This window comes from Rhinatrema bivittatum, chromosome 3 (genome assembly GCF_901001135.1).
Source record: "Rhinatrema bivittatum chromosome 3, aRhiBiv1.1, whole genome shotgun sequence".
Classification (NCBI taxonomy): domain Eukaryota; kingdom Metazoa; phylum Chordata; class Amphibia; order Gymnophiona; family Rhinatrematidae; genus Rhinatrema; species Rhinatrema bivittatum.
This window is the reverse complement of record NC_042617.1, coordinates 237,110,637-237,138,455: the sequence shown is the minus strand read 5'-3', so window position 1 is coordinate 237,138,455 and position 27,819 is coordinate 237,110,637. Positions and strand designations below refer to the sequence as shown.

Genomic DNA, 27,819 nt, shown 5'->3' with positions numbered 1-27,819 from the left:
TTACACCCAGCTAACTTTAGACCTGCCTTCTACTATGATCAGACTTGCCCAATTAAACTTAGCTGAGTAGTATGGAATATCAGCATTATCTTGCTAAATTTAAGCCCTGCCCCTGGACACGTCCACGCCGCCTCCTTTTTTTAACTCGGTAAGTTTTAGCCAAGTAACGACTTACCTGGCTAAAACTTAACTATTCAGCAGGACAGGAAATTCAAAACACAGGGTTTGTCTGGCTAAGTCCCAATATTGACCTCTAAGCTTTTTCAGAGCAAACTGGGGACCATCCCTGCATTTTCCTATGAAACCAATAACTGAACAAATAATCCTGTCACAACATATTTCAGAAATTAGATAAATACTATATACAGAGATAGTTGGCACAATTTTATGAGAAAAAGATATTTTTTACTCATATCCCCCTGAACTGGTGTGATGTGTGTTTTACTACATACTAAGATGATGATTTAGTGTAAGGGAGATTATGGGTAATAAAACTTTGCATTAAAATTTGTGTCACACATACCCATATGTAGAATTTTGTCTAATTTTAGATGACAGTTTAAGGCAGGATTACTTATTACACAAATATTGTTTTCATAGATAAAAGTGTAGGAAGGGCAGGAGCTAAGACCTGATTTACCTTCAGAAAGCCTGGGGCCTATTCACAATTTTCCCTGGAGAAAATGTGACTTAATAAAGCATCTAACTACAAGTTATATTCCCTGAAAACAAGACAACACAAAGGGATTATGACTCAGTTGTACTACACAAAGAGGTAAATTTTAAGACCCACGTGCGGGCGCATATATGCGTGCGCTTCCCAGTGTGCACACATGGATGCGGCAATTGTATAGCATACATTCGTATCTGCGTGTATACGTGCATACATAAGCGCATGATTTTATATTGATATGTACATTTGCTCGCAAATGGCGACTCGAACACATAAGTGGGGGGAATTTTAGTAGATACGCATGCCAGTGCAATTACTTGTTTCCCCAATTTGTTCCCAGTTCGCCCTAGTAAAGGAGAGGACTTCCTAAACCCCCTAGTTAACTTGCCTCTCTTTTACTCTATTAGCCCCAACTCTTAAAACCCCACTAACTAGCCTAATCTTTTTTGTTACATGACTTACAAGCCGTCCATAGCAGAAGTAAAGTTATGCGGTAGGGGACCACAGTGTACTTGTGCACGTAAATACTTACATGTTGACTTCATTTTACAGATTTGACCTGCCCAGACCTCGCCCTAACCACTTTTTGGATATTTGTGTGCATAGTGGGAGTTACGCAATTGAACCCACATTAGGGATGTGCAGGCAAAAGGTTTTCGTTGCGTACATTATCCGTATTCGTGGGGGGTCAATTCCGTTTCATGCGGAAGTATGGAGAATTCAATAAGTTGTCGATCTGTAAATACGTTACTACTAAATTAACTACAACCCCCCACCCTCCTGACCCCCCCAAGACTTACCAAAACTCCCTGGTGGTCCAGCGGTGGGGTCCGGGAACTCACTCAGACCCTCTATGCTAGTTTCATCATGGCGCCGATAGCCTTTGTCACAGGGGCTACCGGTGCCATTGGTCAGCCCCTGTCACATGGCCATCGGCGCCATCTTGTGCTCCTACCATGTGACAGGGGCTGACCAATGGCACCGGTAGCCCCTGTGACATAGTATGGGCAAAGGCTATCGGCGCCATTTTGAGTCCTAGCATCGGATGGCAGGTTGCTCCGGGACCCCCGTTGGACCCACAGGGACTTTTGGCCAGCTTGGGGGGGCCTCCTGACCCCCACAAGACTTGCCAAAAGTCCAGCGGGGGTCCGGGAGTGACCTCCTTTCACGCCAACCGTCCGATCCCAATACTCAAAATGGTGCCGATCTCCTTTGCCCTCACTATGACGGCGATCGGCGCCATTTTGAGACTCAAAATCGCCGACAGTCAATACTCAAAATGGCGCCGATCGCCGTCATAGTGAAGGCAAAGGCAATCGCCGTCCCGCCAATACTCAAAATGCCGCCGATCGCCTTTTCCCTCACTATGACGGCAATCGGCGCCATTTTGAGTATTGGCGGGACGGCGATTTTGAGTCTCAAAATGGCGCCGATTGCCGTCATAGAGAGGGCAAAGGCGATCGGCGCCATTTTGAGTATTGGGATCGGACGGCTGGCGTGAAAGGAGGTTGCTCCCGGACCCCCGCTGGACTTTTGGCAAGTCTTGTGGGGGTCAGGAGGCCCCCCCAAGCTGGCCAAAAGTCCCTGTGGGTCCAACGGGGGTCCCAGAGCGACCTGCCTTCCGACGCCAGGATTCAAAATGGCGCCGATAGCCTTTGCCCATACTATGTCACAGGGGCTACCGGTACCATTGGTCAGCCCCTGTCACATGGTAGGAGCACAAGATGGCGCCGATGGCCATGTGACAGGGGCTGACCAATGGCATCGGTAGCCCCTGTGACAAAGGCTATGATGAAACTAGCACCGAGGGTCTGAGTGAGTTCCCGGACCCCACCGCTAGACCACCAAAGAGTTTTGGTAAGTCTTGGGGGGTTCAGGAGGGTGGGGGGATTTAAACTTTTATTTAGGCCAAATAAAACAGAAATCTGTTATACGTGGGGAGTCGCGATGCGTTTCGCCTCCCCACGTATTTAACAGATAGCAAAAAATAAGTTGCGGATTACAAATACGTGGAAAACGGATGCACACCTCTAACCCACATACAATCCATGCGGCGTGTGCCGGGCCGAATCACAAGCATATCTCTCGGCTTTGGCCAAAAGTGTTACCTATAACCCCTCTTCAAACGGAGTATCATCAGATTCTACAAATCACAATGCAATTGCTTCAGTTGAAGGGGGGTATGGATAGCAATCTGTCCTGTGAAAAATCTGTGTCATACATCCCTTTTTAAATCATTTAAGTCTCAAAGTCCACAATATTTATATCCACAGGCTTTGGACCAATTTTCAAATGGAAAGTATGAGCATACATTCCCTTTAAAATTTGCCCCAGTAAAAAAAATAACTGTCGCAACTTATTCCTGCTTTTACTGCAGGTATTTTTTCCCTTGGAAATAATACACACATATTTGAAAATATAATGTATGTACATTATTTCCTTCCCCCAACCTAAACACATCTGTGAGAATGCCTATTGCATACGCGGGTAAAAATACACCTGGTAAACCTTGTGCATATTTTTATCTGCATAAGGGCTGGGCAATTTTTAAATAACAAATTTACGTAGAAAAATGACTACTGAAAATTAACCCCTCCCCATCTACTTTCAAAAAATATAACATCACATTATTCTTCATTTTTCAGCCAACAGAAACAGTGCCTGCATAATAAGACATATTGATATATTGTGTGCCCCTTCGCGCGCATCTACATGGCATCATCTGTTGATTGTCTTCTTATCAGCGAGTTGATCTCTGTTATCTGGGGTAGGGGCCATTATGCAAGGATTGTCCCCCATGGTATAACCAGACCACAAAGGTGGCTTATTAAACCAATTTTAGACATAGATTCATATTTTGCTATAAATATTATTGCGAGCGCGGAGGCACGATCGCTTCTGGCGGGAGATGCGAACCCTTGGATCGCTACGCCACTCAGGGAGGAGCCCTGAGAGCACAGCGAGAGGTGAGCTGATGCAAGCACGGGCAAACAAGGAACAGAAGAAGGCTGGAGCAAAGACGAGGGGACTGAAGGTCTGACCCTCTACTGGACCTGCACGCCCCAAGAAGACCAGGAATGCAATGTTGGTCAATGAACAGTCCTCCTACCGTTCCAAGCCCTTTCGGACCTGCCGCTGGGTAATGGCAATAGGCAGCAGGCCGGACAGAGGACGAGGGCAGACGGAGGCCTTTGGACATGGAAGTCTCTTGGATGAAGACATAGGTGAAGACTCTTGGACGAAGACATAGGTGAAGACTCTTGGACATAGCCACAAGCGAAGACTCTTGGACGAAGGTTCAGGAGCAAGGTACTGTAGACAACAAGTCAAGAGCAAGAGCTGAGTTGAGACTGCGATGCAGCGCGCCCTGCACAGCGCACCTGCAGGGCTGGTCACGGACCACACTGGAGCCGCCGTAGACTCTAGACGGAGGACGAGACCAGGACATCAGGAACATCGAAGCAATGGAGGATCAGAACATCAGGAACATGAAGGCATCTGAAAGTACGGACAAAGGAACATCGGACATCAGGAACATGAAGACATCTGAAGGTACGGCCGAAGGAACATCGGACATCAGGAACATGAAGACATCTGAAGGTACGGCCGAAGGAACATCAGACATCAGGAACATGAAGACATCTGAAGGTACGGCCGAAGGAACATCAGACATCAGGAACATGAAAACATCTGGAGGTACGGACGAAGAAACATCGGACATCAGAAACATGAAGAAGGAGCCATCAAAGCAGAAGAAGACCACGGAGAACCTGGACCGAAGATGAAGATACAGATGATTGTGAAACTCAATCCGAAGGCCCTGATTAACTGAAGCAGGGCCTTTTTATAGAGCGAATCCAGGAGCTGGCTGGTGATGTCATCAAAGTGGACCATAGGGCTTTTCCTGCCTCTGGCACTTTAAGAGAGAAGGAAAGGCGTGTGCTCGCGCCGCTGGAGAGCAGGGGCTGAAGAGAGAGGCTGGCGGCATCCCTGCCGCATGGAAATGCAGCCCGGCAATGGCATTCGCTATGAAGAAGAACAGCAGACCGGCAGTGTCAGGGGCACCCCCCCCCCCCCACTCTACAGGAAGCAAGGGTCCTGGTGGCGGCACCAGGCCGCGAAGAGAACTGAGCAGCCTCTCTGCCGCTCAGTGTGAAGGCAATGCTGGCAATCTCCGGGCTGCGGAGGAGGAGTTCTTGGCGGCGGCAGCCCAGCCGCGAAAGAAGAGGACGAGGCAGGCTGCAGGAGCAGCAAGGACGGCTCTAACCAGCGGCGCTAGGACCGCGGGGGAGCAGCACGACCTGCTGCGAAGAAACTGCGTCGGCAGTCCGGCCTGCCACGCTGAGGCTGGTAAAAGGTAGGGAGTCTGCCCGCATGCCGCAGGCAGATTCACAACAAATATAGCAAATATAGCTCCCGCGATAAAAAAATGGGCATAGTTAGGCTAATTTTCATAAGAACATAAGAAAATGCCATACTGAGTCAGACCAAGGGTCCATCAAGTCCAGCATCCTGTTTCCAACAGTGGCCAATCCAGGCCATAAGAACCTGGCAAGTACCCAAAAACTAAGTCTATTCCATGTAACCATTGCTAATGGCAGTGGCTATTCTCTAAGTGAACTTAATAGCAGGTAATGGACTTCTCCTCCAAGAACTTATCCAATCCTTTTTTAAACACAGGTATACTAACTGCACGAACCACATTCTCTGGCAACAAATTCCAGAGTTTAATTGTGCGTTGAGTAAAAAAGAACTTTCTCCGATTAGTTTTAAATGTGCCCCATGCTAACTTCATGGAGTGTCCCCTAGTCCTTCTACTATCCGAAAGAGTAAATAACCGATTCACATCTACCCGTTCTAGACCTCTCATGATTTTAAACACCTCTATCATATCCCCCCTCAGTCGTCTCTTCTCCAAGCTGAAAAGTCCTAACCTCTTTAGTCTTTCCTCATAGGGGAGTTGTTCCATTCCCCTTATCATTTTGGTAGCCCTTCTCTGTACCTTCTCCATCGCAATTATATCTTTTTTGAGATGCGGCGACCAGAATTGTACACAGTATTCAAGGTGCGGTCTCACCATGGAGCGATACAGAGGCATTATGACATTTTCCGTTTTATTCATCATTCCTTTTCTAATAATTACCAACATTCTGTTTCCTTTTTTGACTGCCGCAGCACACTGAACCGACGATTTCAATGTGTTATCCACTATGACACCTAGATCTCTTTCTTGGGTTGTAGCACCTAATATGGAACCCAACATCGTGTAATTATAGCATGGGTTATTTTTCCCTATATGCATCACCTTGCACTTATCCACATTAAATTTCATCTGCCATTTGGATGCCCAATTTTCCAGTCTCACAAGGTCTTCCTGCAATTTATCACAATCTGCTTGTGATTTAACTACTCTGCACAATTTTGTGTCATCTGCAAATTTGATTATCTCACTCGTCGTATTTCTTTCCAGATCATTTATAAATATATTGAACAGTAAAGGTCCCAATACAGATCCCTGAGGCACTCCACTGTCCACTCCCTTCCACTGAGAAAATTGCCCATTTAATCCTACTCTCTGTTTCCTGTCTTTTAGCCATTTTGCAATCCACGAAAGGACATCGCCACCTATCCCATGACTTTTTACTTTTCCTAGAAGCCTCTCATGAGGAACTTTGTCAAACGCCTTCTGAAAATCCAAGTATACTATATCTACCGGTTCACCTTTATCCACATGTTTATTAACTCCTTCAAAAAAGTGAAGCAGATTTGTGAGGCAAGACTTGCCCTGGGTAAAGCCATGCTGACTTTGTTCCATTAAACCATGTCTTTCTATATGTTCTGTGATTTTGATGTTTAGAACACTTTCCACTATTTTTCCTGGCACTGAAGTCAGGCTAACCGGTCTGTAGTTTCCCGGATCGCCCCTGGAGCCCTTTTTAAATATTGGGGTTACATTTGCTATCCTCCAGTCTTCAGGTACAATGGATGATTTTAATGATAAGTTACAAATTATTACTAATAGGTCTGAAATTTCATTTTTTAGTTCCTTCAGAACTCTGGGGTGTATACCATCCGGTCCAGGTGATTTACTACTCTTCAGTTTGTCAATCAGGCCTACCACATCTTCTAGGTTCACCGTGATTTGATTCAGTCCATCTGAATCATTACCCATGAAAACCTTCTCCATTACGGGTACCTCCCCAACATCCTCTTCAGTAAACACCGAAGCAAAGAAATCATTTAATCTTTCCGCGATGGCCTTATCTTCTCTAAGTGCCCCTTTAACCCCTCGATCATCTAACGGTCCAACTGACTCCCTCACAGGCTTTCTGCTTTGGATATATTTAAAAAAGTTTTTACTGTGAGTTTTTGCCTCTACAGCCAACTTCTTTTCAAATTCTCTCTTAGCCTGTCTTATCAATGTCTTACATTTAACTTGCCAATGTTTATGCTTTATCCTATTTTCTTCTGTTGGATCCTTCTTCCAATTTTTGAATGAAGATCTTTTGGCTAAAATAGCTTCTTTCACCTCCCCTTTTAACCATGCCGGTAATCGTTTTGCCTTCTTTCCACCTTTCTTAATGTGTGGAATACATCTGGACTGTGCTTCTAGAATGGTATTTTTTAACAATGACCACGCCTCTTGGACATTTTTTACTTTTGTAGCTGCTCCTTTCAGTTTTTTTCTAACAATTTTTCTCATTTTATCAAAGTTTCCCTTTTGAAAGTTTAGCACGAGAGCCTTGGATTTGCACACTGTTCCTTTTCCAGTCATTAAATCAAATTTGATCATATTATGATCACTATTGCCAAGCGGCCCCACCACCGTTACCTCTCTCACCAAGTCCTGTGCTCCACTGAGAATTAGATCTAAAATTGCTCCCTCTCTCGTCGGTTCCTGAACCAATTGCTCCATAAAGCTATCATTTATTCCATCCAGGAACGTTATCTCTCTAGCGTGACCCGATGATACATTTACCCAGTCTATATTGGGGTAATTGAAGTCTCCCATTATTACTGCACTACCAATTTGGTTAGCTTCCCTAATTTCTCTTAGCATTTCACTGTCCATCTCACCATCTTGACCAGGTGGACGGTAGTATACCCCTATCACTGTAGTCTTCCCTGATACACAAGGGATTTCTACCCATAAAGATTCAATTTTGTATTTAGTCTCATGCAGGATGTTTATCCTGTTGGACTCTATGCCATCCCGGACTCTATGCCATCCCGGTATAGCACTGTCCCATTGGTTATCCTCTTTCCACCATGTCTCTGAGATGCCAATTAAGTCTATGTCATCATTTACCTTGAGCCCCAGCTCCGGAGTGTCCCACTCCCGAAACAGAATGTCCGAGGCAGTAAAGATGAACGGAAAAGCCACTGCGGGCCCAGTAAGGCCCAGGAGAACTGGGTCCATATTAGCTCCCTGTCTGGGCACCACCGCAGGCGCTTCCACCCCCAGCTCCTGGAGTATAGCCGGGATAAGCGGAGACAGTTCCTCTCTACGGAACAGGCGAACCACCTTAGGGTCGTCCCCTTCGACGGCCGGATTTCCTTTTCCCGCCGCTGGCTGAGACGGCCCTTCATCCGGCGCACCATCAGCCCCCCCCAGAGGCTCCTCGGCCGGGTCATCCTCTCCCTGAGAGGAAGAGCTTGAGTCTGTGTCCTGCGGGACACCCCGCAAGGGCCGGCTACGTCGTATGGCGCCCCCCCTCAGGGGCTGTGATAGATTTCCTCTTCCGGGATCTGGTAGACCTACCAGATCCCTTCGCCGCACCTGTCTTCCTGGATTTGCTGCGGCGCTTGCATTTTAAAATCTTCCTCAATAAAAGCGCGAAATCCGAAAAATAGGAAGACCCGGAGCCGGACTCCCCGGAACCGGAACGCGCGGGAGACCCCGCTCCCCCGGGGGCACCCCCGGCGGGTCGCCGTTGTGGAGAAAGCACGGGAGGCAATCCGCCATCTCCTGCTGCCTCCCTCGTGGATTCCCGATCTGTTGCTAAAATGGCCGCCGCTCCCGCGCTGAGCGGGAACGGGTCCCCCAGGCCTATGGTGACGGCTGAATCGCGCGCCGGCGATCGCGGCGCCCTAGCCCGGACCCCCGGAGCGACCCCCGACGAACCCTCGCCGCCAGACGCAAATGGAGCAAACTCCGTCTCTAGAGAGCCACGCGCGTGCGCGCGGAGCCGCAGGAGCGGCAGGCCGAGCCTCTCGGCATGCCACGAGCCGCACGAACTGAGAGGAAGAGGAAAAATAATAAAAGAAATTAATCGCCGTGGAAGCGCACTAACAGCCCCCCACCCCCGAAGGAACGGAGAGCCGGCACTGAAGGTAAACAGGAGCCGCCGCAAAATAAAAGCGGCCAAAACCTTTTTTTTTTTTTTTTATTACCACAGCCGCTGTCCTCGGTCCTGAGGCCTGTGTTCCAGCAGGGGTGAGTGAACCGGGCTCCCCGGTGTCACCCCCGACGCTGCTACTGCAAAAGGCGGGTCCTCGACCCTAGCAGCGGCCTCAACCAGGGGGGGATGGTCCCCTCAGGACTTTCAAAACCCCCCTGGGAGGCAGGACCAGCGGAGATCCAAATAGATCAGAAAAACCAAACACTAAAAAGAAACTAACTAACTACAAAAACCCTGACCATAAAGGAAAGAACCCAGGGGACCTGGGCTGTGACCAAACCTGCACCATCTACTGGAGACAGAGTAAGACTGAGGGGCTGTGACTGGCACAGGGGCATATATGGCTCCGCCCACAAGTTTTAGTCTGTCTCCATCTACTGGTGCGGAGTCACAACCCAGGTGTCCTGGACTGATCCTGGTACGTACAGGGAACAACACTTATGTAGTGAGAGAAGTTTGGTTACCTATGATTGAGGAAGCAAATATGTCTTGTACTATTGAAGCTGTAGCTCATTAGAGACATGCTTTGCAGATGTCATTAAGACAGAATTGTCCCACTATAATGTTTTACCCTTAGTTGTTTATATAAAGCACCTTGGTACAGTTAAACAGCAGATAAGAAAAATTGAGTGCTGTTGGCAAAAAACCCAAGCTCCTATGTGACCAAGAAGAATATTTAGCTAAACTTCACTTCATGAATACAGATCTAAAGCAAATGTCATTAAACATCATTTTTTTGCTAATCAAAGTTGATCTGAACTAATTCGACCTAGAGTAGCTGTTTCATACATAAAATCTTTGACACCTTCAATTAATGTACACAAGGACTTGAGAGATAAAATCAACTCCAATACTAGTGGACAATTTTTTATTGAAAAGATTGAAAAGCTTACATCACAATTTCCTGATATTGACCAGGTACAAGTTAATTCCAAATTGTCTACCCTTAGGGACTCATTTCAAAAAGTCACTTCAGAAGAAGTGAATGAAATCATTGGAAATCTTAAGACTAGCTTTTGCCCCATGAATGAATGCTCGAATGCTTCAATAAAATGTCTGGGAAGCGAGATAGCTAATTTTGTGAAAATTTTGATTAACTTCTCTTTGAGAGAAGGTCATGTCTCGGACTCTCTTAAGACAGTGTCAGAGCTACCTGCTTTAAAGTTGATGTGAATCTGCTGTGATCTCCGTGAGGAGATAGCAATCTGATGTGTTCTCCGTGCGGAGTTAGCAATCTGATGTCAAAGCTCTGTAGAGAAAACTGGTATTTAGCAATCTGTAGTTATTTAGAGTAGTTGTGGGTGGATCCCTGGACCAGTGGCAGGTGACCACGCCCTTGGGGGAAATCCCGAGAGGGACCACTGGTCAGGCTGAGTGTAGGAGACAGACACACACTAGCTCTTTTATTAGACAATATGGTAAACCACCAGAGGCGGCAGTAGTGAGCTGGAAGTGCCCGGCTGGGCTATAGTCCCTCAGGTATTGGAACAGCGATCCCAGGGTGGCTGAGCTGTAGAGAAACTAAGACAGTGAGTAGGCAGTTTATGCAGAGTACTGGAACAAGTCCTTAATGGTAACACTCACACAATAGTCTCTTAAGGCAGCCCAGGAGATGGTATACATTAGGTCCTCGAGGAGCGAGTACCTGTACCCAGGGAAAGCTCCGAGAGATAGATGGAAACTCACAATGTTGTAAGCAGTGACGACTTCTTAGCAGAAGTGGTATTCAGGAGCAAGTCTGGGACGTGGGCCCTCGAGGAGCGAGTACCGGTTCTGGATTGCGACCTGCAAAGAAAAAGAGATAGCGAGGCCCCCGAGGAGCGGGTACCTCTAATGAAGTCCGAGGAGGCAGAGTAGCTAGGGTCGCGGAGAGCGAATCCCATCCGCAGCGACCAGGAGGAAGCGAACCCCATGCTAACTCGTCTTGTTAGCGAAAACTGAGACCTTAAATATCTGGAGCTGGTGACATCATCTCAGGGGGACACCCCTGAGATTCGCGCCAACACTGGTACATCAGTCGGGCCGCGCGCGCCCTTAGGCATCTGGTCCACATGGCGGCTTGCAGTGTTGAGCCGGTCCAGGAACGGCGGACGAGGGCGGCCAGGAGACGCTGCAGCAGCTAGCCTTCCATCAACCCCGAAGGGAGTCGCCAACAAGGTAAGGTGGGCGGAGCAGAGACGTCGGACAGCGACTGACACAACAAAAGTCAAATTTGGATCCATCTTATTTAAAAAATGATTGCCCTATCTCTAACATTCTGTTCCTTTCAAAGATATAAGAGAATGTTGTGCTAAAGCAGCTCCAATCTTTCATGGATGACTACTCTATTTTAGATTTACATCAATTTGGTTTTAAAGCAGGGCATAATACAGAGAGCCTGCTTTTGTCTATGTTAACTTCCTTCCAAAGAGGATTTGACAGTGGTTCACTATTTTTGTTGGTCCTGTTCGACCTCATGGCAGCTTTTGATACTGTCAATCACTCTGCTTCTAAAAAGACAAAGATTTTGGACTTGGCAGTATTGTACTACAGTGGTTTAAGTCCTTTTTAGAGGGATGGTCCCAGAGAGTGGGGATTCATGATTCCAAATCTGCCTCTTTTGATGTTATGACTAGTATGCTCCAAGGATCCTCAACAGGAGTGATCTCAGGGGAATTTAGCCACTCTGCAACAGTCCTTTGCCCATATTCCATATTTGGTGTACTTGAGGGAGGCCTTACCTTGGCCTTTCTCTTAGTATGTGGCATCTCTGATTCAAAAAATATGGATATGAAACCAAGAAACTGAGATAGCAGAGAAGGCCTTACAAATTCAATTTACACTTCTCTAATGAAGGAGTAGGAGAGTATAATATATATATATACTTGGCCTACCTTAACCAAACGGCAGATCTTATTTGATAAAAGTCCATCATCTGTGGATAAGTCAGCAAATTTGGAGGATACCAGGGGCTCCCAGGCGAATCCAGCCTAAGCCACGCACGGCTTAGACGGCGCGGCTGATAGGCGCGCCGTAGGAGAGCTTTTTGTGCTCCCTTCCTGCTCCTCCTGATGACGTGGCAATCAGCTGACTGAGTTCCCTCGGCGGCGTCAAGGCAGGCTCCTGCCTACCCCACCCGGGCAGAATTCAAGGAAATGGTCTGCTGATTAAGGCAACGAAAGGTATCAACAACAAGGTAACTGCGTCCTTCTGCCACAGGAGTCTGAGGCAAACTCTCCTCTCCTCAGAGATTTCGCCGTAGGAGAGCCTTTTATGCTCCCTTCCGGCTCCTCCTGATGACGTGGCAATCAGCTGACTGAGTTCCCTCGGCGGCGGCGGGGCAGGCTCCTGCCTACCCCACCCGGGCAGAATTCAAGGAAATGGTCTGCCGATTAAGGCAGCGAAAGGTATCATCAACAAGGTAACTGCATCCTTCTGCCACAGGAGTCCGAGGCAAACTCTCCTCTCCTCCTGCATACGATATTCAATATTTTATTCCTATTAAAAATTACTTGAAGGAGGCCCTTGATAAAATTTTCTGTTGCTTGCTAACTTTGAAGAATTGGTTGACAAATATCATTGAACATGGGTAAGAGAGATATTATATTTGGAAAGATACCCTGTAGACAGATTACCAAAATTCCTATGTATCAAGGGAGTTCAGATTCCAATAACTGATCAGGTCTGTAACCTTGGAGTCATTATGGACCAAACTGTATCTCTCCACCCACAAATTAATAAGGACGTCAAAGGTGCTTTCTTCAAGTTACGAATGATACATAGATTCCCACCCATATTTAAATGGGAATAATTTGAAAACTGAAGTTCACTCCTTAGTATACGAAAATTGGTTCTTACTTGCTAATTTTCGTTCTTGTAATACCACAGATCAGTCCAGACATATGGGTTTTGCCTCCCTACCAGCAGATGGATTCAGAGAAACAAAACTTTGAGGCACTGCTACATAACAGAGAGTGCCACCTGCAGTTCCCTCAGTATTGACCTGTAGCCAAGCCAAGATGTAACCCCAAACCCCCTTTCTCCGGCTAACAGGGAAAACTACAGGGTTGGAAACCCCCAAAGACTGGAGCCCAAAACACTCACAAAAACTAAATCTGAAAAAACCCAAACCATGATCAACAACTGCCCAAATACCCTGAAAGGCAAACCAACTTGAACCACCAGTTGGCAAAAAACAGTCTTTCGGCAGTGACGGGATGGGTTCTCTGGACTGATCTGTGGTATTACAGGAACGAAAATTAGCAGGTAAGAACCAATTTTCCTTTCCTGAATATACCCAGATCAGTCCAGACAAGAACATGCCACAGATCAGTCTAGACAAGTACCCCTAGACTGGGCAGGAACGCGAAAGACCCACACACAGAACACTCTCACCAAAGAACGCATCTTCCTGTGCCCTCACGTCCATGTGGTAATGTTTGGTGAAAGTATGCAACGAGGACCACACTGCAGCCCTATAAATCTCCTGAGGTGATAGCAACTGACATTCTGCCCAGGAAATGGCTAGCGATCTTGTGGAGTGCCCATACATGGTATCCTTAAAGAGATACAGAGTGGGGTGTGTCTCACATTCTCATCTGTATTGCCTATCAACAAGAAGATGGACACTGTATCATGTCCAGCAGGTTTCTGGATTCAAAGAAACAGCAGCTGCCTCATAAGTCAGTGGTCGTCAAATCCACTCTTAAAAAGGTTAAGAGGTTGAACAGTCACATCCCGATATCCCCTAGAAGAAACCAACATAGCCTGGAACTTCTTGAGAAAAAAGTTTATCAGAATGCTAAAGCAAAATTGACAAACTGGAGGATGCCCAATTTAGTCCTGGGCTCATCCTCCTTTCCTAAAGTTAATGAAACTGATTCTGACATTTTCTTTACAAAATCAGCAAGGGAAAGGTCTTCTGGTGGAAACTTCATTCTTTCCTATAGAGGAAAGGGGTCTGAGGGGGAGACCTGTCAATTTCTCCTCATCTGAATAGTCTGCAAATCCACATTGGTAAACACAGGAGTGCTCAGAATTTTGAATCAATATTATATATTGAAGACATAGTCTGAGTCTACACCTGGTTAGCATCTAAAACTTCAAAGGTAGATTTTAAAAGCCTTGTGCGCAATAGTGGGCTGCCTGGGAGCTATGCAAATTTTAAATAGTCGTACATTAAGGTAGGCACACCCAGAAAAAGCAGGCAGAAAAGAGGCAGGGCATGGGCATTCCAGAGGTGGGGCCAGCATTGACAAACATAACTCCAATTTTCCTCAGCCGGTGCAAGTATGTTTTGCGTATCAACTTTGCTACAGCTCCTTCTTAGGAAGCAGGAGTCCAGTGAACATTGGGAGGGGGAGGGAGAGAGAGAAAGAGAGAGATGAGAGACTCTATATAAGGCTCAGTCTGCGTTAGGATTCCTGTCCGCGGCAACCCGCAGCTGGGCCTCCTTACCTGCTCCAGCAGGTGTCCAGTGCCAGCTCTCTCCTCCACCGCACAGGACAGCCAGGCCCCGAATCCCGCTACGGTTTGCCCACACAGCACAACACGCTGCCAGCTTGGAGTCGGCACCTGCCCCTCTAGGCACGCGCGCGCACTGTTCTCTCTCATTTAAAGGGCCTGCAGCGGGAAACTTTGCCGCGGACCCGGAAGATGATGTCACCTCGGCCAGGTATTTAAACCCGGCCCTGACTTCAGCACTTTGCCTCAGCAACGGGTCCTGCTCTGATCTACAGTGTGTTATCTGCGTTGTTCCTGATCCTGCGTCCCAGCCCTGACTCCGGATCCTGCATTTCGGTCCTGACTCCTGTTCTTGCTCCTGCCCTTCGAATGACTCCCTGGTTTGGACCTCTGCCTGGTATCTCGTCTCCGCTTTCTCTCTGCCTGTCTGACCCTTGCCTGGTACTCTGACTTCGCTGCCCTGACCTCCAGCCTGTCTCTTTGTCTTGCTTGCCTGCTGCCTGTCCTGACCCTTGGCCTGCTCCAGGTTTCGTCTGTCCACCGCCTGCCTCAACCTTTGCCTGCCCAACGCTGTGTTGCTGACGTGAGAGACCCGCACCTAAGTCCTGTCAGCCCCGGCATCCAAGGGCTCAACCTGCGGGGAATGTGGGCTGGTAAAGGTAAAGCTCCTGTTGGGTCTTCTCAGCTTGCACCGCCTCCCGATGATGAGGACCACTAGGGGCCTTCCCCTGGTGGCAGCATCAAACTCGTCTCAGCTCAAGGGTCCACACACACAACAGTCTGATACTCTATGTTGCGATGCTGCTTGTGGCTAGGCCACAAGCAGCCTCTTACCTCCTATGCGGCTTGGAGGCCGCTGCTGCCGCCGGTCTGCCTCTCTCTCCGTGGCCAGGAGGCTGCTGCCAACCCTGCTGCTCCTGCCACTGCCATCCACAGTGGGCCAGCCACCGCTGAGGCCGCCGCCGACGTCCTTCTTCACAGCCTGGAGGCCGCCGCCGACTTCGCCGCCTTCCTTGCAGCCTGGGCGCCACCTCCTTCTTCTCTTCATGGCTAGGCCGCCGCCGCTCATCTCGCGCCCTGGAGGCTGCTGCTGTCCTTCCTTATGCGGCCCAAAGGCCACCGCTGATTGGATCCTCCTCGGCGGCCCAGAGGCCACTCTGGAGCTCCTCTTCTTGTGGCAGGGAGTCGTTATCAATCTCCTTTCTTCGCGGCAGGGAGCTGCCGACGTTGGGGCCTGCTTGAGACATGGATGTCGCTCTCCAAAGCCGCGCCGCATCTCTCTATTTAAAGGGCCCGTGGTGGGCAGTCCTCCATGGCTCCTCCTGATGAAGTTTCTGAGGCATCTCCTCTTCAGCCCTATAAAGAGGGCCTTCCTTCAGTCTGTCTTCACCTTTGCAAGGAGCTAGTCAGCTCCTGGATTCTCCGTTCCAGCTCTTCGATCCAGGAGACCTCCGTGATCCTTCCTCTCTTCTTCAAGGCACTTCATTCTTTTTGAGAATTCCCTTGTCTTCATCTGTGGTTCCTGATCCTTCGTCTTCATCTTCATTCCATGTCCTGGTCTCTCGTCGGATCCTGCATCCTCGTCTGTCCTGTTTTCCAGATGTCCTTGTCTTCAGATGTCCCTGTCTTCAGATGTTCCTAGTCCTGATGTCTCTGGTCCAGAAGTACCTAATGTTCTATGCTTCGTGTTCCAGATGTTCCCGATGTCCTCATCTCCAGAGGTTCCTGTTGTTCAGATGTCCTAGATGTCCAGATGCCCTGATGTCCTGGTGTCCAGAGGTACCAGTGTCCTGTTGTATCCATTGTCCTTTGCTCCAGTCCTGATCCTGATATATCCAAGTTCGAAGTTCCGCGTCCTGATCCTGATGTATCCGAGTTCCAAGTTCCGAATCCTGATCCTGATGTCCTATGTTCCAGTCCTGATCCTGTTGTAACCGCTAGTTCCTAGCTCCGGGTTCAGCCTTGCCTCGCCCCGGACCTCACCTCCAGCCGACTTTCCTGGGAGTAAATCCGTATTGATCCGGTGTCCATTTATGATGACTGGAGTCCTCTTCCGGCTGGATCCTTTCTCAAACACTGCCCGGATTCCTCCTTCATCCTGAGCCTCAGTCCTGTGCATGTCCCGCTCTCCACATGGTCCGTGACCAGTCTCTTCAGGCTGTGTAGGGGCGCAGTGGGTCAGGGTGGTCCGTGACCAGCCCACCTGGGTTATGTAGGGCACCCTGAGGGGCAGTTCCTGTCTAAGTCTCCAAGTATCCTGAGTCCTCGTCCGAGTCTGAGTATCCTGAGCTTGTCTGAGTCCTTGTCTGAGTATCCTGAGCTTTTGTCCTCATCCGAGTATCCTGAGCTTTTGTCCTCATCCGAGTATCCTGAGTCCATGTCTGAGCATCCTATATCCCCATCCACATCTGAGCATCCTGAATCCAAGTTCCAAATATCCTCGTCTCATCTGAGTTCCAAGAGTCCTCGTCTCGTCCAAGTTCCAAGAGTCCTTGTCATCCAAGTCTTCAAGCCTTATCCAAGTCTCAGAGTTCCTGTCTTGTTCCAAGTTCCAATATCATCGCCTGTTTTCTACCTTTGTCCGTCCTGTCGCATCTGCCGTTCCCAAGCAGCAGGTCTGAAAGGGCTATCGAGAGGCCAGAGGGCTACCCCAGAGACCAGCATTACGTTGCTGGCTCTTCCTCAGTGCGTTCAGGTTCAGCAGAGGTCAGGGCTCCGGTGGTCAGCCTGTCTGCCTATGCTTGGACACGTCTTGCCTACCTTGGCGCTTCTACGGAGCTCTCTGCAGTCGAGCCGTGGTCCAAGGGCACACCAATCTCCCTGGAATTGGGACCGCTCCCTAGTGCTCCCGCAACACTCTATATATTTTATTTATTTATTTATTTAAAGGTATTTATATACCATTTTTTAAAATAAAATTTTATCAAAACGGTTTACAACATGTTAAAAATAAAAATAAAAATAAAATATAACTAAAATAAACTTAAATACATAAATTTGACTAAATAGCTATATATATGGATTATTGTAAGAGGGTACTTTGATTCAGGGCGAGTTTTCGGGAAGTGGGTTGGGGGGAGTGTTGTTACAGACACATTCAGATGTACCTATTGTAAAATTGACATCATTAAAGAATTTTAGACCTTATAAATGATGGAAAGGAGTTGATTTGTAGAATGCAGCTAGCAGACACTGCAGTGTACAAATCAATTCCTCTTGTTAGAATTTTCATTTCTCTCTCTCTCTCTTTCTCTCCCTCCCTCTGTTCACCAGACTCCTGAACCTAAGAAGCATTTATAGGCACATGCGTGGCCCTTTTAAAATCTACCCTTCAGTGACTGTTACTCTTGACTGATGGGGTCTAGACACTGATGCAGTCTGTTGTCTTGATGGAGTTTCCTCCCCAATGTACTTGAAATTGATAACAGTGTAACTGATACAGATGTGGATGCCCCAGGTGCTTTTAGAGATTCCAGGATCAGCTGTACCTCCATCTGTACTGCCATCGATGCTGTTGTTACTGATGCTGCAATGTTTGCAAGACAGAGGTCCAGTTCCTCCTGAATCTTCATGCCAACTCCTCTGCAAATATTTGCCATTGTGAATGGAGCATGGCAGGGCAGGATGAGAGGTGACATCCTCTTGGGTTACTTGAGGAGTGTCAATGGCTACGATTTGAGCCCTTGCAGACTGTCACAATCCCTGAAATTTCTTGGATGGTGAGCAGCCCTTTCTGCAGGGATGCTTGGGAGGAAGTATGGCTACTGCTCAAATGTTCAGCTCTAAATAGCATGCACCAATGGGGACAGATGTCGATGTTTCTTCAACTTTGATTGATGCTTTACATCAGTGTCTCTCTGAAGCCGATATCGAAGAAGCAGGATCCTTCACATAAGAAATTGCCATACTAGATTAGACCAAGGGTCCATTAAGTCCAGCATTCTGTTTCCAGCAGAGGCCAATGCAGGCTACAAGTACCTGGCAAGTACTCAAAAACTAAGTATATCCCATGCTACTGATGCTAATAATAGCAGTAGCTACTTTCTAAGTCAACTTGATTAATAGCAGGTAATGGACGTCTCCTCCAAGAACTTATCCAAACTTTTTATACACCTCGTCTCCTATGCTACAGATGCCAGTAATAGCAGTGTCTATTCTCTAACAGGCAGATTTTAAATGCCCGGCTCATGTAAATTCTGGCCTTTACGCGCATGGCCGGGCCTTATGCGCGCTGGGCGAATCTTCCAAGAGGACCGGTCATGAGCGTAAAGGCCAGTACATGCTCAAGTGGAAGGGGTGGTCCGGGGAGCGGGGGTGGGCTTGGCCAGCGCCATTGCTTGCTGTCCAGGAGCCTCGGGCGCCAGCCAGCGCAACTTACTTCAGCTCAGGATTGGATTTAAGGGTTGGGGATGAGAGGGGAAGGGGGAAAGGAGGTTAGGGTACGGGGTAGGGAACTAGGGAAAGCTGGGATGTGTTGCCGCAGGAAGCTGGCATTAATGTTCCCCCCCTTGAGTGCGCTGTGTACACAAGCGCGCGCGGATTACAAAATCCAGCGTGCGTGTGCATGCGACTTGATTAATAGCGGTTAATGGACTTCTTCAAGAACTTATCCAAACCTTTTTTTAAACCTAGATATACTAACTGCTCTAGCCACATCCTCTAGCAACAAATTCCAGGGCTTAATTGTGCGTTGAGTGAAAAAAAATTTTCTCTGATTAGTTTTGAATGTGCTAATTGCTAACTTCATAGAGTGCCCCCTAGTCCTTCTATTACCTGAAAGAGTAAATAACCAACTCACATTTACCAGTTTTAGACCTCTCATAATTTTAAAGATCTCTATCCTATCCCTCCTCAGCCTTCTCTTCTCAAAGCTGAACAGCCCTATCCTCTTTAGCCTTTCCTCCTAGGGGAGCTGTTCCTTCCCCTTTATCATTTTGGGTCGCCCTTCTCTGCACCTTCTCCATCGCAACTATATCTTTTTTGCGATGTGGTGACCAGAATTGTACACAGTGCTCAAAGTGCAGTTTCTCCATGGAGTGATACAGAGGCATTATGACATTTTCCATTTTATTCACCATTCCTTTCCTAATAATTCCTAACATTCTGTTTGCTTTTTTGATTGCCGAAGCACACTAAGCCAACAATTTCAATGTATTATCAACAATAACATCTAGATCTCTTTCCTGGGTGGTAGCTCCAAATATGGAACCTAACATCTTGTAACTACAGCATGGATTATTTTTCCCTATATGCATCACTTTGCACTTGTCCATATTAAATTTTATCTGCCATTTGGATGCCCGTTCTTCCAGTTTCGCAAGGTCCTCCTGCAATTTATCACAATCCACTTGTGATTTAACTACTCTGATTAATTTTGTATCATCTGCAAATTCTATTACTTCACTCTTTGTATTCCTTTCCAGATCATTTATAAATATATTGAAAAGCACCAGTCCAAGTACAGATCCCTGAGGCACTCCACTGTTTACCCTTTTCCACTGAGGAAACTGATATTTAATTCTACTCTCTGTTTCCTGTCTTTTAACCAGGTTGTAATCCACGAAAGGACACCGCTTCCTATCCCATGACTTTTTAGTTTTCATAGAAACCTCATGAGGGTCTTTGTCAAATGCCTTCTGATAATCCAAATACACTACATCTGTTGGTTCACCTTTATCCACATGTTTATTAACCCCTTCAAAAAAATGAAGTAGATTTGTGAGGCAAGACATGCCTTTGTGTAAATCCATGCTGACTGTGTTCCATTAAACCACGTCTCTATATGCTCTGTGATTTTGATCTTTAGAATAGTTTCCCGGCACTGAAGTCAGGCTCTATAGTTTTATAGGTCTATAGTTTCTTGGATCGCCCCTGGAGCCCTTTTTAAATATTGGGGTTACATTGACCACCCTCCAATCTTCAGGTACAATGGATGATTTTAATGATAGGTTACAAATTTTAACTAATAGATCTGAAATTTCATTTTTTAGTTCCTTCAGAACCCTTGGGTGCATACCATCTGGTCCAGGTGATTTGCTACTCTTTAGTTTGTCAATCTGGCCTACTACATCTTCCTGGTTCACATGTTTCTTGCTTTGGATATATTTGTTAAAGTTTTTATTATGAGTTTTTGCCTCTACGGCCAACTTCATTTCAAATTCTCTCTTAGCCTGCCTTATCAATGTTTTACACTTAACTTGACAATGCTTATGCTTTTTCTTATTTTCTTCAGATGGATCCTTCTTCCAACTGTTGAAGGATGTATTTTTGGCTAAAATAGTCTCTTTCACCTCACTTTTTAACAATGCCGGTAATCATTTTGCCTTCCTCCCACCTTTCTTAATGTGTGGAATACATCTGGACAGCGCTTCTAAGATTGTATTTTTAAACAATGTCCACGCCTGTTATACACTTTTAACCTTTGCAGCTGCAACTTTCAGTTTTTTTCTATTTTCTTCACTTTTTCAAAGTTTCACCAGATGGGAGGAGCTCTAGGATGCTCTCTCTCCTTGGCCTCTATCAGTGCTTGACTTCAAAGAGAAGTGAAGTTGATTCAATGTCAATGCACTACTGCACTGGCATTGATGGAGTTGACCTGCATGGCCCATGGAGTTCAATTCCACCAATGCTAGTGTAGGCGGACGGTCTTCTTCCAACAGAAGAGCTTCCCTATGAATTCTTGTCTGATCTGGGAGATCTGACAGTACCATATCCAGAGACATCATGCTTAGCATCTAGCTACAGCACACATAATTTACAGGGATTGATAACTGACATTATGTAGCTGCATTACGTGCACTTTTTGAAGCTGCTGGCCGCCTTCTCTCTCTGGCACATCATCAAAAATATGGCCAAAGTTAAATCAAATGACTTAATTTTCAGAAAAATAAGCCAACCGATGTCACCAATGCACCAACATTGATACGCAGATGCGGCCACAAAAAAGAAAAAAATATATAAGCCAGATTAAAACTTTGTCTAAAGAACCAAAGGGGAAGTTTTTGTGATAACCAAGGTGTTGTGCGTCCCAGCCACGTGGGTGCCGCAACCGAGCCTGCTCACCTCGCGCTGCCCTCAACTAGCTCCAGTCTCGCCGCTGCTGCCAGCTCCTGCCGTCCCCGTCGCTCACCACAGCCCTCTCCGGCTTCCTCCATGCCACAGGCCTCGCAGCGGAGCTCCCATTGGGGCACCGCGTCTTCAGCCGCTTCGGCCCTGCCCCTAGGCGCTCACGGTCAACGTCTCAATCTTTAAAGGGCCAAGCACGGGAAACCTGATTCGGATGCGAATTGATGACATCACATAAAAGCCCTATATAAAGCGAGGTCCTGCCCCCAGGACCACGCATTGGCAATCGGGTCGACACCTCGGTGTACTAGTTTGCCTGTTCCTTGTATCTGATCCTTGTTCCAGCATCTCCAGTGTTCCTGCATCCTTCCTGTATCCTTACTCGGGTAGTACCTTCTCGGACTGATCTCTGGAACTGACCACTGCTTCCCTGTCCACTCTCTTTGCTTCCTGGAACTGACCCTCGCTTGCCTTGACTACGCTTGGACTAATCCTGCTATTGACCCCTGCTTTGGATGACTACTTCTGGACGGATACACTGGCTTTGACCCTTGCGCTTCACTCAGACACTCTCTTCTGGCCTACCGTGATAACTAGACCAACCTACTTGGATTCAACCCGCGGCCTTCACCTGACTAGACCCGCAGGCCCTGCCTGTCTTGCCGGAGAACCTTCCTGAACTGTTACCTCCCTGAGGTCTCCGGAGCTTCCAGTTTGGGTCTGGTCCATCCTTTCAGCTTCAGCCGCGCACCCTTGCTCCTGGTGGGCACACCTCTCTGCTATCTCTCCAGGAGACCATCTGAGGCCCACCTAAGTCCAGGCGGTCCGGGTACGCAAGGGCTCAACCTGCGGAAACCCTGGACTGTTATTGGCGAAGCTCCAGCCAGCCTCGTGTGCTCCGCCTCCTGGTGGCAGGCGCTCTCTGGGTCCGACCAGAGGGCCATACCAATCCTGCACCAGGCCAAGGATCCACCTCCAGCGCAACACAAGGGAGGCATAGTGAAATTTTTTTAAAGTTTCTGGACCAATATTACAGCGAGAAAATCATTGCCACTGAGGATCCACAAAAAAATAAACTGAGAGAGGCCCTGTGTGATGGCTGTGATAACAGCCTATATATAAGACAGCAGAGCATGCTGAAAGCTCTAGAAGCTTTGAAATCATTGAACCACCCAAGTCTCCATCAGAAGGCATCACCCACCTGCAAGGACTGCATATTTCGCTTGTTTGCAGAGAAAGTTGCAACATTTAGATTTAGTCATACATAGGGTAGACAATTTTCAAAATCCATTTCCTCAGATAATGGCCATTTACCTGCAGAAATAGTTTTTGAAAAATTGCCCTCAGGAGTTCCATATATATGCTAGGTAAAGGTAACCAGATATCCACAATCTTTTACTATCAAAATAAAGTCCTTGTTTTTCTGAAAAATAAAGGTATGTGGTTTCCTTATACATATATGAAGGAAGAGTAAATTATTATTGTTTAAATATTTTCTTAAAAAATAAATACATGGATTAAATAAAAATTTATATGGCTTAGGGGTGGCAATAATCAACAAATTATAGTAACGCAAATCCAAAAGATGAGATATTCACCTGCTTTTGCACTTTTCTCACCTTTTCCTCCTAGTGGAACTACCTATGGTTTCATCCATTCCTTCTACTTCTTCTTCACTTTCCTCTTCACTTGCCTCTTGTCTTACAGTCTCCATTTTAAATACCTGTTATACACATTAAAAAAATGTTGTCACCAATTCACAAAAACATTCTGGCCTCCTCAGTCTATCCAATTTGCAACCTGGCTGCCCCTAAAATAATTCTCCTAGTTAGTAAGTCTGAGAGCATTCAGTCCCTTGACAGAAAGACAATGTCAGGCTATAATGTTCACCTCAGTGAAAAAAACATAATTTTATCTTACTTTTTTTGTGGCTTGGCTTGCCTTCCCCCATACTTAAATATCTATCCCATGCAGAACTTGCACCATTCCCACTCACTGCTATTTATACTGGGGTTAGGAGGAACTAAAGGTGAGGCACCACAGATCTTCATTCATATCTGCCAGGAGTTTTCCCTGAATAAAGCCCAACTATCTTTTCATATTACCTAGCTTTTGGCTCCTTTCAGAATAGAGTATGCATCGCCCCTGTTGTATGATGGGTGTGATTCACCTCCCCCAGAGGCTGTGAATGTTGTCTCCTCAGCATTCCAGCCTTTGCTGGCATGCTATCAGAAGTTGGTCTCAAGAACAAACCCAGGCCTCCCATATGATAAAAAGAAAAGATTTTCAAAAACTTGGCCTGGTCCAAAGAAAATTGTATTCATACATTGCAATATTTAAACTAAATCTCTTAAAACCCTCTGGATACACAAATCATTTCAAACATATAAGACTGGACTAAAACATACTAATTATGTAGGGACAGTTTTAACATTTATTTACCCAGGTAAATGGCTATATTAGATTGCCTTTCTAAAAATTGCCTATACTTTCACTTGGTAAAATAATGCATGGGTATCAACAATGTGCATACTTTTATCTGAGATCAGGGAAAACAACTATGCACGTAGTTTTGAAGGGAAAGCGCAATTGCTTACCTGTAACAGGTGTTCTCCTTGGACAGCAGGATGTTAGTCATCACAAGTGGGTGACATCATCCAATGGAGCCCGGCACGGAAAACTTTTGTCAAAGTTTCTAGAAGCTTTGACCAACACACTGAGCATGCCCAGCATGCCACTATCCGCTTGTTCACGCAAGGTCCGCTTTCAGTCTCGTAACATAGAGAAAAACTACGAGCAAAAAAATAAAACAACAAACGGGAAGGAGAACCCAACTCCGTAGGGAGGTGGGTGGGATTCCTAAGGATTAACATCCTGCTGTCCTAGGAGAACACCTGTTACAGATAAGCAACTGCGCTTTTTTCTAGGACAAGCAGAATGGTAGTCCTCACAAGTGGGTGAGTACCAAGCTCCAAGCAGTTCCTGTTAGCAAGTGAGACCAACAGTTACCGAACACAGTGCCAATGGGCACAACTGCGGTGCTGTTGGTTAACAGGGGACCACCTGGCTCCCACCAGGGGCACTAGGCAGGAAGAGTTGGGTTCAGGTCTGGAACAGATTTCGCAGGACAGATTAAGCAAAGGCACTGTCCTAACGCCCATCCTTGTCCAAGCAGTAGTGAGCCGCAAATGTGTGAAGAGAACTTCATGTGGCGGCCCAGCAAATTTCAACGAAAGGGACTGCTTGCAGATGAGCCCCTAATGTCACCATGGCGTGTACAGAGTAAGCTTTAACTCTGCCAGCCAGCAGAAGGCCAGCCTGGCACATAACAGAAGACAATGCAATCCACCAGCCAGTTGTATACGGTCTGTTTACCCACCACCACTCCCAGTCTGTTTGGTATCAAACGACATAAAGAACTGAGTGACTGGCTGTGCAATCTAAATAGAAAGCCAGGGCCCTTTTGCAGTCCAGAGTGTGAAGAGCCCATTCCCCTGGGTGGGAATGATGCCTGGGAAAAAAAGGTAGGTAAAACAATGGACTGATTGAGGTGGAAATCAGACACAACCTTAGGTAGAAACTTAGAGTGTGAACACAAAACCACACAATCGTGGAAAAATCACATGTACAGTGGGTACATGACCAAAGCCTGAAGCTCACTGACCCTACGAGCCAAAGTAATCGCCATGAGGAATATAACTTTCCAGGTGAGAAACCTCAAGTCGCAGGAGCGTAGCACCTCAAAGGGAGGACGCATGAGCCGCGCCAGGACAATGCTGAGGTCCCAGGATGCAACAGGAGGTCGAAGAAGGGGCTTCAGCTGGAGCAGGCCTCTGATAAAGCGACCTACTAAGGGCTACAATGAAATAGGTGTGCCAGCAACGCCTCAATGCTATGCACTCACAGCGCTGAGATGGACCCTGACTAAACTGGTTTGGAGCCCAGACTCGGAAAGGTACCACAGGTAGTCCAACAGCTGGGGAAGGGGGCATAAGAATGGATCCAAGCCCTGCCCCGCACACCAGTCAGAGAATTTCCTCCATTTCAAGCTGTAGGATATTCTGATGGAAGGTTTTCTAGAAGCCACCAGCACCTGAGAGACACTGTCTGAGAGGGCCAAGGGCTGAAGGACTAGGTGCTCAACATCCAAGGAGTCAGAGCCCGTGCCCAGATGTTTGGATACTGCAGGGTGCCCTAGTTCTGCATGATCAGATCAGGTGCGGTCCCCAGCAGGACGGGGGGGGCCTGATCATCAGGCCCACAGTAAAGGGAACCAGTATTGTTGGGGCCAAAAGGGCTCCATGAGGATCATCCCTCTGTCCTGTTGAAGTTTCAGCAGGGTCTTCAGTAGGAGTGGGAGAGGAGGGTATGCATACAGCAGACCCCTCCCCCAGTGGAGGGAGAAGGCATCACCACATTGCCACCTGGTTGTCCATTCAGATCAGGACTACTTTGTGTGACAACCGGTCTCTGAATGCCCATAGGGCGTAACAGATTGCCTGAAGCTCCAGAAAGTTTATTTGACAGCGGGCTTCGTGAGCAGTCCAGAGACCCTGTGTGTGGAGGCCATCCACATGGGCTCCCCAGCCCTGAGGAGAGGCATCAGTAGTTAGGATCACTTGAGGTGGAGCAGGAGGTGTTCCCACCAGGACAGAGACGCCTGTAGAGGTTCCATAACTGCAACGCAAGTCTCGAGGTCCTGAGAGGCCTGTTGCCACTGTGACTGCAAGCTCCACTGAGCCCTCCGCATGCACAAATGGGCGAGAGGGGTAACATAGGCAGAAGCTGCCATGTGGCCCAGCATACGGAGTAGAAGACGGGCTGTCACCTGCCGGTTGTTGTGGACGGTGGCTGCCAGTGAGGCGAGGGCAAGAGCCCAATTGCATAGCAGAAACCCCTTCGCATGCACCGTGTCCAATCTGGAACCTATGAAGTCCAGCTGAGGAGACAGCAGAGGTGAGACTTGATCACAAACCCCAAGGTCTGCAGAACCCGCACTGTCAAGGCTAGGGTACTCAGCGCGGGAATTGCTCTTGATTAACCAGTCATCTAAGTACATGAAGACATGCACCGCACGACACCTGAGATGCGCAGCCACCACCGCCAGGCATTTGGTGGAGACCCGAGGGGCTGAGGCCAACCCAAAAGGCACCACTTTGAACTGATAGAGCGCCTTCCCCACCACAAAGCGGAGGTATTTTCTGTGGCCAGAGAAAATGGCTATGTGAGCATACGCTTCCTTCAGATCGAGGGAGAAGAGCCAGTCTCTTCTTTTGAGGAGGGGAATCAGCATACCCAGAGACTATCTTGAACTTTTCTCTTAAGAGAAACTTGTTCAACACCTGGAGGTCGAGGATGGGGTATAAGCCGCCGCTCCTTTTCAGAATTAGAAAATACCTTGAATAGAACCCTCAGCCCTGCTGGGGTTGAGGGACCAGCTCTACCACCCCTGTAGCGAGAAGGGTGGAGAGTCCCGTTTGAAGTATGACCTGCTGGGCGGACAAACCCCACAATGGACATAGGGGAGAGGTCCCTGGGAGCTGTCGGAAGTTGAGACAATACCCCTGATGAATTATGGTAAGGACCCATCGGTCCGAGGTGACGCCAATGAGCCTGCCTCCTACTGAGGGATCTGGCGTCTGGAGTGTGCTCAACTGACTCATGCTCCCTCGCTGCCAGTCCCTGGAATTGGCGGGTGGCATGTGAGCCCGGGAGGCTTTATTCTAAGGGAAATCATATTCTGAGGGAAAGCATATGGAAACTTAGGGCTTGCCCCATTTGTTCAGAACGCTCTTCCTTGAAAAGGAGCTGGCTGAAGTTAAAGCTGAATTTGCTGCAATGAAGAAAGTTTCACCCACTTTACATTATTCAGGAATTAATTCCCCATTACCACAGAAATCCAAAACTCAAGGAAAAATGGATTCACAGTGGGCTCAGGTAGGATAAAGCCTGTGACCCACAGACACCCGTTATTGACAGCCGTGAAGCCCACAAGTCTACCCCCCCCACACACACACACACACACAAACACACACACACACACTCACACAAGGCATTAAGGAACTCAAAAAACAACAGGATTACAGTGGGTTCTGGTAGAATTAGACCCGTGATGCGGCGACACACGCTGTATCAAGTGACACATGTACATAACACCTTCTCTGTATTAAATACTGAAGAAGTTCTTGAGTAAGAGACTGAAGTGTTATCTGAAAAGAAAGAAGAAACCCAATGCAT

The 27,819-nt window shown here is 47.4% G+C and overlaps 1 protein-coding gene across 5 annotated transcripts in view; it reads right to left on the bottom strand.

Moving 5' to 3' along the window:
* The window catches only part of NPHP1 (nephrocystin 1), a 382,880-nt gene that overhangs the window by 262,565 nt on the left and 92,496 nt on the right, over positions 1 to 27,819 (bottom strand). For all 5 annotated transcript variants that reach the window (XM_029594329.1, XM_029594331.1, XM_029594333.1 and 2 more), the window contains exon 6: positions 23,202 to 23,305. In XM_029594329.1, the coding sequence (XP_029450189.1) occupies positions 23,202 to 23,305 (104 nt within the window). The remainder of the gene's footprint in view (positions 1 to 23,201; positions 23,306 to 27,819) is intronic.